Source organism: Urocitellus parryii, chromosome 14 (genome assembly GCF_045843805.1).
Source record: "Urocitellus parryii isolate mUroPar1 chromosome 14, mUroPar1.hap1, whole genome shotgun sequence".
Classification (NCBI taxonomy): domain Eukaryota; kingdom Metazoa; phylum Chordata; class Mammalia; order Rodentia; family Sciuridae; genus Urocitellus; species Urocitellus parryii.
Genome location: NC_135544.1, coordinates 2,455,390 through 2,468,396, shown reverse-complemented (window position 1 = coordinate 2,468,396; position 13,007 = coordinate 2,455,390). Strand labels below are relative to the sequence as shown.

At 37.2% G+C, this 13,007-nt stretch overlaps 1 protein-coding gene across 4 annotated transcripts in view; it reads right to left on the bottom strand.

The window, feature by feature from the left end:
* Ubxn8 (UBX domain protein 8) overlaps positions 1-13,007 on the bottom strand; it is a 36,631-nt gene that overhangs the window by 6,447 nt on the left and 17,177 nt on the right. For 3 of the 4 annotated variants that reach the window (XM_077792409.1, XM_077792407.1, XM_077792408.1), the window contains exons 4-6: positions 8,461-8,583; positions 4,834-4,977; positions 3,446-3,487 (exon numbers count right to left, since the gene is read on the bottom strand). In XM_077792409.1, the coding sequence (XP_077648535.1) occupies positions 3,446-3,487; positions 4,834-4,977; positions 8,461-8,583 (309 nt within the window). The remainder of the gene's footprint in view (positions 1-3,445; positions 3,488-4,833; positions 4,978-8,460; positions 8,584-13,007) is intronic. The other variant, XM_077792410.1, reaches the window with a different exon arrangement.

The following is a 13,007-nucleotide window of genomic DNA, read 5'->3' as shown; positions in this document are numbered from 1 at the left end:
GGGGACGTTGCTCAGCAGTCAAAGCGCCTGCCTAGCATGTGAGAGACTCTGGGTTTAATCCCTGGTACTTGAAAAGAAAAGCAGCAGTAATTAAAATTGTTTCCCTGCTACTCCTTAAAATGAAATAAGATAGCATACAATAAAACTAGTTGCTATAAAAATGTGGTAATATAACATGATGATTTACAAAATTATTTTCAAATTATTTCAAATTTTATGGTTATTTTTAATTTAAAAGTGGAACAGTAACATGGTAAATATTTCAATTGGGAATCATGAACTACCACCATTATTTTCTCCTTTTTGAAAATCTACCCAGCTTAGTATTTTATAATGATATATCTATAATACTAAATATATAACAGGCACTGAACAAATCAGGGTGTACTAATTAAATAAAAATTACATTGTTTTTCAGATCCCTCCCTCTCCTATCAGAAATCTATGTTAGTCTTCTATTGGTCTGCTCCTAAATCCAAGCAGGTTTCCAGTATAACAGGAATTTTCTCATGTGGCTCATTATTATAAAGTCAGCTACAACATATACAGAAAAAAACAAATACACACACACACACACACACAGAAAGAAAGCCTCCTCTAATTCTGATTTTTTGTTTTTTGGTACTGGGGAATGAACCCAGGAGTACTCAACCACTGAGCCACATCCGCAGCCCTTCTTTTGTATTTAGAGACAGGGTCTTACTGAGTTGCTTAGGGCCTCGCTAAATTGCTGGGGCTGGCTTTGAACTCAAAATCCTCCTGCCTCAATTTCCAGAGCTGCTGGATTACAGGCGTGCACCACTGTACCCAGCTAGTTCTGATATTCTTTAAAATGAATGTTAGTCTCATTTCCTAACAATACAGAATTATAAAGATTATTCTACAAGTAATGTCATTTAGTAAGTCTAATTTTAATTAGGAAATAGAGAATTTCCTAAAACTTATAATTTCTAGTATTCTTAAAAGTGAAAATATTTTTGAAGGGACTAGAGTTGTGACTCAGTGGTAGAGCATTTGCCTGGATTGTGTGAGGATCTGGGTTCAATCCTCAGCACCACATATAAATAAATAGAACAAAAGATCCATTGAAAACTAAAAAAAAAAATTTTTTAAAGTGAAAATATTTTTTACATATATACTCATAAAAGTATGTAGGTCAGGAGCAATGTATTGTAGGAGCAAGCTTAATGTGTATGATGGTATGCAATGACATGTAATGATTATGATACCAGATCAAAACTGTTGACAAAATAGGAAACAGCATTTTAAGAAAGTCAGAAACAATATGACTGCATGATTTACAAAAACAAACATCCTCAAATCTTTAGTAAGTGTAGTATAACCCATTCCTCACTCTACATGTGCCTTTTTACTTTAAAAATGTTTTATTAGGGAGATAGGGTGGAAGGTAGGTTAGAAAGGCACAGCCCCAAAATAGATTGCTTTATTTCTCTTGTTTTTAACTTTTATGATAATGCTTACAGTCTGTTTTCATTATTCTAGTGGCAGGGAGCAGGAGGAATGCTACAATAGAGAGAAACAGAGGCAGAGAAAATTTGAAGGGACCAGTAAACCCAGAAACAACCAAGTTGATCTCAAGTAGAGTCAGATCTAGGTCTAACACACACACACACACACACACAAAAAAAAAAAAACTAACAAAAAAGATAGGTTCATGAGAATACAATTACTAAAAGATGAGAAGGGACATTTAAAGATACCAAGATTGCAAATGGTTAGTGGGGAAATAAAGATTTTTGCACTGAATTCTTAAAAATGCTAGGTAGCAACTGCACAGACTATATGCTCTGGCTCAATGATTCTAAGGTGGTCACGGTGGTACATGCCGGTAATCATGGCCACTCAGGAAGGCTGAGGCAGGAAGATCCAAGTTTGAGGTCAGTCTGGACAACTTCCCAACACTCTGTCTCAAAAAGTAAAAAGCATTTGGGATGTGGCTCATTGGTAGAGCACCTCAGGATTCAATCCCCAGATTAGCAAAAAAAAAAAAAAAAAAAAAGAGAGAGAGAGAGAGAAAGAAAGAAAAAGAAAAGCCAGGCATGGTGGTACACGCCTATAATCCCAGCAGCTCAGGAGGCTGAGGCAGGAGGGTCACAAGTTCAAAGCCAGTCTCACAACAAGAAGGCTCTAAGCAATTGAGTGAGATCCTGTCTCTAATAAAATACAAAATAGGGCTAGGGATGTGGCTCAGTGGTTGAGTGTTCCTGAGTTCAATCCCTGGTACCCCCTTCCCCTAAAAAAGATTCTAACAAAATAAAAATATTCTAATACTTCTTAATCCTTTTAAGGCTTACAAACATGAGAATCTGAAGAAAAGCATTGTCCTTGTATCTATAAAAAGGACAATTATAAGAGATTTCACTGACAACCAATATCTATAATCCAACAAGAATAATGTCACATGCTTGAAAGACATGATAAATTCAAAAAAGGCCTTTCCTATAAAACCCAAAACTATATTTAATTACTATTATGTTTTTAAATGGTTGTCATGGATACCAGCCCAAAGCTTGAGAAGTAGAGATCAGGGCAAACATACTTACAGCATGAATTTGTCAGGCATAATGGCAGAATTAAAAGTCCTTAATAATTTTTAAGGAATATAATAGTTGCCAGACTAAAAAAAATAGAAAGCTATGAAGAGTTCTCTCTCTGAACATATTGCCCAAATAACACATGCTTGGCCAAGAGCAGTGATATACACCTGTAATTCCAGAAACTCGGGAGGCTGAGGCAGGAGGATTGCAAGTTCGAGGTCAGCTACAGCAATTCAAAACCCTAAGCAACTCAGCAGGATCCTGACTCAAAAAAAAAATTTTTTAAAGGGTGGCTGGGGAGGTGGCTCAGTAGTAAAGCACCCCTAGTTTCAATCCCCAGTACCAAAATAAAACAAAGATACATGCACTCCCTGTATTAGAACAAGTGCTTATAACTATGCTGGCCAATGGCAGCAAGGCAGTGCACACTGTAACAAAGCAGGTGGGAAGAAGCCGCTCAGTGCAGCGGGGGTCAATTGCACCCCAGATCCCATAACAGTGAACCATTCTTAAAACATACAACTTGCTGTAGTCTTCATCCGCTCTTCTTTAATGGAGACCTACCTTTGAAGCCATTTGTCTAACACGACTGTTTTAGTAAGCAGGTTATTTGGTGACTTAAAGTTCTAGAAGAGCCATCTATCTATTCCCTGCCTGAGGCAGTGGGTAGTCTCCATAAAACAACTCAGAAAAAAAGCAGGCGTCAAGACCAGGATTCAGCTGCCGAATTTGAAATTACCCCAAACTCAGAACAAGACCTCTTTACAGTACAATCCCATGAACACTTCTGCTGTCTTCTCCCCAAACCCAGGTTTAGATAAGTCATACATGTTTACTTAGTATTAAACAGGAACCAGAAAATATACTTAATTTTCCAAGAAGCTTACTTCTTCAGTTGTTTCAGAAGGTTCTTCAGGTAAATCAGGAACCTAAAGAATTAGGGAGAGAAATGTAAACATTTTCAAGAAGCAAAAAATAATTGCAATGAGAAAGTTTCCTTTTGCCAGGCACAGTGACACATGCCTATAATCCCAGCAGCTTGGGAGGCTGAGGCAGGAGGATCCAGAGTTCAAAGGCAACCTCAGAAACTCAGCGAGGTCCTAAGCAACTCAGTGAGACCCTGTCTCTAAATAAAATACAGAAAAGGGCTGCGGATGTGGTTCAGTGGTTTAGTGTCCCCGAGTTCAATCCCCAATACTTAAAAAAAAAAAAAAAAAAAAAGTTCCTTTCAACATGACACATCTAAGCTTAATAAAACTAGACCAAGTGACTGATTGCTAACCCATTCCCAAGAAGGGCCAGACAGGAAAATTATATATTATCATGTTAATACAGGTTGATATAGAGTGTTTATGAAACACAATTGAATTTTGTGTTTCATATACACTCTGTATCAACTTATCCCCAGATAGGATCTCATTATGTATATGCAAATACTCCAGAATAAAAAATCTGAAAACACCATCCCCTAAGCATTTCAGAAAAGAGCATACTCAATAGGTGTTGGCCACTCACAAAACATGGCACAATATGTCTTAAGCTACCTAACAGGAATGATTCACTTAAACGCTGTATATATTTAGTTTTCTTTTTTTTTTTTGCAGTACTAGGGATCTAACCCATGCTCTCAAACATGTTCAGTGCTCTACCACTGAACTACATCATAGGTCCTTTCTTATTTCCTTTTTTTTTTTTTTTTTTTTTTAACAGTACTAGGTATTGAACTCAGACCCTCCCATACTGAGCTATATCCCCAGCCATTTTTTGTTTTGTTTTGTTTAACTTTGAGGCAGGGTCCAAGTTCCCCAGAGTAGCCCGGAACTTGTGATCCTCCTAGCTCAGCCTCCCAAGGAGCTGACAGGCATCCAACACTGCCCAGTGTAAATGCTATACTTTACTTTTCTACATAATCAAATTTCTTCCTCAAAGAGAACAAAAGTATTTTCTATATCTGTTATCATTTATCCTATAGCTTTCTTCTAAGTTTGGTTCAGAACCTTAATATTAAATAGGAGAAGTGATTTTTTTTAATATTTATTTTTTTAGTTGGACACAATATCTTTATTTTTTTGTGGTACTGAGGATCGAACCCAGGGCCTCACATGTGCTTGGCGATAAGTGATTTGTAATGAAGCTGATTGACTTTAAAAGGAGGTGGTAAGACACCATTTGGGTTAAGACATTCTTCACCTTTCCCCAATATACCACCTCACCCAGAGAACCCTGTTCCTCCTATGCACTGATACAATTCAGTAAGTGGTGTTAATCGAAAAACCTGTTTCTGGGAGGGCTGTTCAGCAGATGTCGAATCTTCAGCTTCGGTTAGAATCTTAGGCAAGTTCCGCCTCTTTGCAGTTTGTCTGTTGGTTGTTTCAAAAGATGTCTGACTTGTGTTTTCAAGCACCAATTCTTCATCACCCTGCTCAAAAAACAACATACAATTTCTAAAGAGACTTTGTATTGATTTTATTCTATTCTAATCACAATGATTTTTTTTACTCTGATGGCATTTCAGTAGAAAAATATTAAGATATTATTACACCCAGAAAATGAAAGCAATATGTCCTTGAACAAGAAAATATGGGGCTTAACATCTTCCAGAAACAACCCTTATCCATCAAAGTTCTGGGATTCCCTGATAGACAAAAAGCTGATGGGGACCCTTTCCTTCTCTGACTGATCCCTAACTTTCTCAGTAGGATAGAAAAAAAGAAAAAATTCTGAATGATATCCTTTCCTCCTTTTCAGCAAAAGAAAACGGCAGTACAAGGGACTTGCCTTCAAAGACTGTGCAAATAGAACATGTATAAGGGCTGGGGATGTGGCTCAGCGGTAGCGCGCTCGCCTGGCATGCGTGCGGCCCGGGTTCGATCCTCAGCACCACATACCAACAAAGATGTTGTGTCTGCCGAGAACTAAAAAATAAATATTAAAAATTCTCTCTCTCTCCTCTCTCACTCTCTCTTTAAAAAAAAAAAAAAAAAAACATGTATAAAAAACATGCCTTTAAAAAAAATTAGTTTTTAGTCATAGATGGGCACAATACCTTTATTTTATTTATTTATTTATTTATTTATTTTTATGTGGTGCTGAGGATCAAACCCAGGGTCTCACACATTCGAGGTGAACGCTCTACCCATGAGCCACAACCCCAGCCCCTATAAAACATGTCTTTGTAAGTGACCATGCAAGACTTCTATACCCAAAATGTGGCCTTGGTATCTGGTTATATATAAACATATTCTAGTTTTGAAACTCAAACTTTGACTTTCCATTTTAATTAATCACTCTAAGAGGCAAAGAATTTTATTCCAGAAAACTATTCTTCAATATTATCTATTAAAATGTTCTTTTAACAAAATAAATGTAGAGTTCTCAAATACATGCTTATTAGTTCAATAATTCTTTCCTTCTACAGCTACTAACCTAAGATAAAAAGTTCTCTTTATCAGTCTAAAATGTTCATCATTTGGTAGGGTTTCATCCCCTTTCCTTCTTCCTAAGGAAGTTAGCTGGGTGTGGTGATGCATGCCTATAATCCCAGCAACTGACAAATTCAAGGCCAGTCTCAGCAACTTAATGAGACCCTGTCTCAAAATAAAAAATAAAAAGGGCTGGGTAAAGCACTCCTGAGCTCAATCTCCAGTACCAAAACAAAGCAAACAAAAAGAGAAAATTTGGTGGAAGGAGCATGGGGAAAGAGAATCAAGGGATCTTAATGCCAAGTAAATGGCCAAGCCCAGGTTGCCTCACTGCAAGCTACAATGCTAAAAGTTGACAGATTTTAATGTATGATATGTCAAGATCATTGTACTGTCATATATAATTAATTTTAAAAAATTGACAGATTTTGACCCTCTCACATTGTGATTGTCATGTTCTTTGATAGTCCTCGGGGCCTTACTCATAACCACACCAACAGTTTAACCTGCCCAGGGCTTTCTGATGTCTCTACTAATCAGGTTAAAATATACACCATTGGTACCAATGAAGACAGAGTCTAAAAACAAGGGGCAGAATGTCTAATTCATCTTGTGACCATTTCTGAGAGACAGATCAGGCTAAAATCAGCCTATCAGATAGCTGGACATGATAGTATACTCCAGTAGTCCCAGCTACTTGGGAAGCGGGGGTAGGAGGAGTGCTTGAGCACAGGAGTTCCAGACCAGCCTAGGCAATATAGCCAGGCCCCATCTCAAAAATAAATATACGTCTGTGTGAGTGTGTTTGTGCATCTGTATGTGTATATATAAAATCAACCTATCAATGTCTATCAACCACAAAACTGAAGAAAAGACAAACTCAAGTGAAATCACTACATAGAACAGTTGCATTTTATGTTGCCCATTTTTCACATTAATCTACCCTTGGTTATGTTATGACATATTTGTCATTATGAAATGAATAAAAACATCCCAGTTGACTCTGAGGTAAACATTATGGGCCTTACATATAAGATCTGTGGTCAGATACTCTACAATTTCTTTATGAATATTCTTTTTTCTCCAGCTTAAAATTATAAACTTGGATTAGCAAATAACAAAATCTCCCCTTAATGACAAAGGAAAAAATAAACAAAGGATAATTAGACTTTTAAAACTGAGCCAAACATAATGAATATAATGTAAACTTAACACTTTAGAGATCTTACTTGAGGAAAGATGAGACTTTCCTCAAAATAGTAATTTATTCAATATTTTTCTCAAAGACTAGCTTGTAATAGTTTTGCCAAGATTACATTCTTTAGGTACCAAAACCACTTAACCACTTGATACACAATTATGATGAATAAACACTCATATATATAGAGCCACCTTAGTGGCTGCACCTATAATCCTAGCAACTCAGGAGGTTGAGGCAGGAGGATTTCAAATTCAAGACCAGCCTCGGCTGGGGATGTGGCTCAAGCGGTAGCGCGCTCGCCTGGAGTGTGTGCGGACCGGGTTCAATCCTCAGCACCACATACCAACAAAGATGTTGTGTCTGCCAAAAACTAAAAAATAAATATTAAAAAAAAAAGAAGAAGAAAAGACCAGCCTCAACAACTTAGTAAAATTCTAAACAACTTAGTGAGACCCTGTCTCAAAATAAAAAATAAAAAAGGGCTAGGGATATAGCTTAGTGGTAAGTGCCCCCCACTCACATTCAATCCTTAGTACCAAAACAAAATAAAAAAGCAAGTCCTAGTGATGCACACGCCTGTAATCCCAGGAACTTGGTAAACTGAAGCAGATGGATTACAAGTTTGAGGCCAGCCTCAGCAACTTAACAAGACTCTATTTCAAAATTAAATAAATAAGAGGAATGGGAATGTGCTCAGCGGTAAAGCATCCCTGGGCATTTAATCCCTGGAACCAAAAATAATAGGTTCTATCTCTTGCCATGTGATACTCTGCATCACCTTGGGGTTCTTCCAGCAAGAAAGCCTCGCCAGATGTGGTTCTTAAACCTCCAGAACTATGAACTAAATAAACTCTTCTTTACACAATAAAACAAAAACACAAGCGATACACAGGGCTGGGGATGTAGTACCTGCCTGGTATGCATGAAACTCTGGCTTCCATCCTCAGCAATGCCCCCCCCCGCAAAAAAAACCAACCTACAAACCTACATATAATCATTATTAATGAAGACTTTGAAAAAACAAATAGTACTAATAACCTAACATTTTCAATTTATAAAAAATATATAAAATAAAACAATAATTGACTTCTGGGCTGGGGATGTGGCTCAAGTGGTAGCGCGCTCGCCTAGCATGCGTGCGGCCCGGGTTCGATCCTCAGCACCACATACAAACAAAGATGTTGTGTCCGCCAAGAACTAAAAAATAAATATTAAAAAAAAATTATTTAAAAAAATAATAATAATTGACTTCTAATATAAAATGAGAATATTTTCTAACCCCAAGTTTGTGACCGCCACTTAACTTCCAGGTTTCACCCGTCATTTGATAAAAGTGCTCTTCCAGTTTTTTCAATCTCATTTCCTGGTGAGGTTTTAAAACATTCTCTATGTATCTGCTGGCCTGTTTGAGAAAACAAAGTAGATGTTGTTACTATTCATAAAAGTTCCTAAAAGTTTATATTGTCTACAAAGTTGTAAATAAAAGCCAGGGGGAAACTGAATTTCACACTAATTCAATTTTACCTCCATTTTAGCATCATTTTCTAAAAATTCCAATTTGTACGTAATGCAAGCAAAAACAAATGTTTTATACTTAAGTGACATTGAACTTATATAAGTCTTTGTGTTTTCAATGCCAAAATTGTTTTTAAAAAATACATGGAGCTAGGGGTACTAAAGAACACAGAGCATTATCCCTAATTTCTAGGATCTAAGTCTGAGCAGTTTGTTCAAGACACAAAGCCTTCTCATGTTGTCAGATCTACAAGGTATGAACTCATTCAGAAGAGTGTTAAATGTATACCCTGATATGGTAAAACAAAATATTTTGGGGATGGAAAGAACTGGAAGCTAAGCTTGGTTTGAGACCAGCCTGGGCATCACAGCAAAACCAAAATCCTAAAGAGGACTGGGGATGTAGCTCAGTGGTAGGGCACTTGCCTAGCATACTCAAGGTCCTGGGTTTGATGCCCAATACCACACCACAAAAAAAAAAAAAAAAAAAAAAAAAAAAAAAAAGCCTAAAGAAAACAAAACTGAAAACTTTTGGAAATCACCCCAATACCACCATGGAAATAATAAAGAAATATCCAAATTCCATCACTGATAAAACAAATAAACACCATAACCCCAAACCACTACTATTACGAAGATAGGTAGAGGAGAGGTAACTGACTTAAGAGTCAGAAAGCTACACCTGAAAAGCTTATGCAGGAGGACAACAATAAGAAAGCAAGCCAGTGTTCTCCACAGACCCTGGAATAGCTCAGGAAGAAGAGATGTCAGATCCCTTGGCAGAGGTCCAGGGTGAGGTCACAGCTAAAAATAGGGAGGGATGGGGAAGCCATGCATGAAATGATGAATTTGTAATGAACTGAAGATTATGACTATTACAACTTGCTGCACCTGAGGCAATAGGGACAAAAGAGGGGGAGAGATAAAGTCCTCCTATATCCCCAGACTCACTTCCCTACTACAGACAGCCAGGGATGGAAGGTTTAATCTTTGTGAAAATAAACCAGAGAGTAATCACTGATCCCAGCCCGTAATGGACAGCATAGGTGAAAAGTACAACTGAGAATAAACTAAAAAACGTAAATGCTGAAAGGTGAGAGTCAACTTCCTCACTGGACTCAAAACTGTTGACCCTCAGGCATTAACCCCTGAGGCAGGAGAGTGGAAGAGGCTTCTCTGGAGAAAGTAAATTGCAAAGGAGGTAACAAGAGATGCTGAGGAAGCTAAATTCCTCCTCAAGCATCCTACAGTGAAGCCTGACAAGGGATATTCTGTCAAGCTCTGCCTATATACACAAAATTTCCAATAAGCTTTTTTTTTTTTTTTTTTTTTTGGTGATGGGGATTGAACTCGGGGCCTTGTGCATGCAAGAGAAGCACTCTACCAACTGAGCCATATCCCCAGCCCTATTTTCTTTTTCTTTTTAATATTTATTTTTTAGTTGTAGTCGGACACAATACCTTTATTTTACTTATTTTTATGTGTTAGTGAGGCTGAAACCTAGTGAAAGGTTAATAAAATAGGTACTTATCACTGTTTTTCTGTATGCTTAACAAAACACTGTTGAAATCTTGAGAACTGTTTGCTAATCTTGTTCCCAGAATGTGCTGTCCCCAGCTGCCAAACTGCAGAATGCACTCCCTCACTAGGTTGCAGGCAAACCGCCCACTGGCCCTGACCCGTCAATGAACTTCCCTCCCTGCCCTCTCCAAGAAAAGTATATAAGCTCTGCTTAAGCTGTTCTCGGGGCTCTCTCTGCTCTATTCAAGTGAGCTCTGAGCCCCAGCATGCTGGTCCCCCAATAAACCCCTTGCTGTTACATGAGACAGTCTCTTGGTGGTCTCTTCCTCCAACGCTCGCCCGACCTTTACTCTAGGACCTCGCAAGTGCTAGACAAGCACTCTGCAGCTGAGCCATAACCCCAGCCCCTTATTTTCTTTTTTTATTGAGGTATAACTTATTTCTTCCTTTTCCTTTGAGGTGTAACTTATAAACCATAAAAAACATAAACCTTATAGGAAAAGCTTGATAAATTTTTAAAAATGCATAAACCCAAGTAATCATCAGTTAGCTTTTTAAAAAATATTTATTTTTCAGTTATAGATGGACACAGTATCTTTATTTTTATGTGGTGCTGAGGATCAAACCCAGTGCCTCACACATGGTAGGTGAGTGCTCTACCCTTGAGCCACAACCCCAGCCCATCAGTTAGCTTTTTAGTGTATCATTATTAAACATGAAGGAGCTGAGTCCAGGATTACTAGATGACTAAAGTAAAGCCTCCAACTTGAAAAACAGACTGAAATAGAAAAAAAGGAACTTGGAGAAATAGAGTGTATGCAAGAAAAACATTGTAAAATATACATATCAAACGACAAGATATTACATATATGTAACAAAAACAGGATATTAGAGAATAAGAAAGGTCAGGACATAATTAGTCCGAAAATTAACATTATGACAGCTGAAATAATCAACTGAATTTCCCAGAAAGATCAAGAAGAAAAGATAAAACAACCTTGGGTTCAATTTCACTTTTACCTAATGGGAACTTCAGGAAAAAAGAGAGGGAAAAAAAAAAAAAGTATAAAGGAAATTATGCAGGAACTAATACAAGAAAATTTCACAGAACTAAAGGACATGTGTACCTACGTAAGGACCTCCTGGATTTGAAATGCAAAATAAAACAAACAAATGGTATCACAGTAAAATTTCAAAATCCCAAGGATAAAGTAAAAGTAAAGATTCTAAAAATTTCTAGAAAGGGACACAAAACTGATCATAAACACTGGCTCAAAAATGAAGATGGAATCAGATTTTACAAAAGCCACTCTGGAATTTGGAGGATTATGATGTAATACTTCAAAACACCAATGACTTTTAATCTATAATCTTATATATCATAAGTCAAGCTATCCATATACCAAGTTCAAGTATCAGAAAAGAAAAAAATCATACATTTAAGAATTTAAAAATCTAAAAAAATTCCTTGTAGGGGCTGGGGTTGTGGCTCAGCGGGGTAGAGTGCTCGACTAGCATGTGCAAGGCCCTGGGTTCGATCCTCAGCACCACATAAAAATAAATAAATAAAACAAAGGTACTGTGTCCGACTACAACTAAAAATTAAATATTAAAAATAATTCATTATTAGGGACATGTCTGCACAGGCTGGGCAATTTACCATGTACATAGATAACATTGTGAGACACTGATTTATTAATCTTCCTCTGCCCAAAGACAAAGCATAGGAATAAAGTTTCTAGACTCATTTGCCAAACAGTAGAATCCAAATTTACATAGTCAATTATAGATACATTTAGGAATCAGCATGCAGCTAGCATACAGAAGGAATTATGGTTACTAATTAGCATGCAAGGCTTTGAAATTAACATTATTTCCAAAAGAGATAACATTAAACTTCAGAAATTCAAATATATATATGCTCCGGGACTTACAACTGAAGTACATCCTGATAAAAATCCTAGGCTAGGTTGAAAAACTTTTGTTTGGGTATTGGGAATTGAACCTGGAGGCGCTTTAACCACAGAGCTGAATCCATAATCCATTTATTTATTTGTTTGTTTGTTTAGTATTCAGGACTGAATTCAGTGTGGCCTAACCACTGAGCCATATCCTAAGTCCTTTTTATTTTGAGTCAGGATCTCACTAAGTTGTTTAGGGCCTCACTGAGCTGCTGAAGCTGGCCTCGAACTATTTTGTTGTTGTTCTTTTGAGATATACATGACAGTAGCTGTATTTTGGCATATTATACATACACGGAGTATAACTTATTCTAATTAGGATCCTATTCTTATGGTTGTACATGATGTGGGATTACACTAGTCCTGTATTTATATATAAGAATAGGAAAGCTACGTCCAATTAGTTCTACTGTCTTCCCTATTCCCATCGTCCTCCCTTCCCTTCATTCTCCTTTATCTAGTCCAATGAACTTCTATTCTTTCCCCGCCCACCCTCCCTTGTTGTGGATAAGCATCCACATATCAGAGAGAACATTAGCCTTTGTTTTTTGGGGGTTGGCTTATTTCACTCAGCATCATGTTCTCCACTTCCATCCATTTACTGGTAAATGCCATTTCATTCTTCTTTTTGGCCAAGTAATATTCCATTGTGTATATATACCACATTTTTAATCCAATCATCTGTTGAAGTACACTACAGTTGGTTCCATTAACTTGGCTATTGTGAATTGAGCTGCTACGAACATTGATGTGGTTGCCTCACTGTAATATGCTGATTGTAAGTCCTTTGGGTATGAACCAAGGAATGGGATAACTGGATCAAATGATG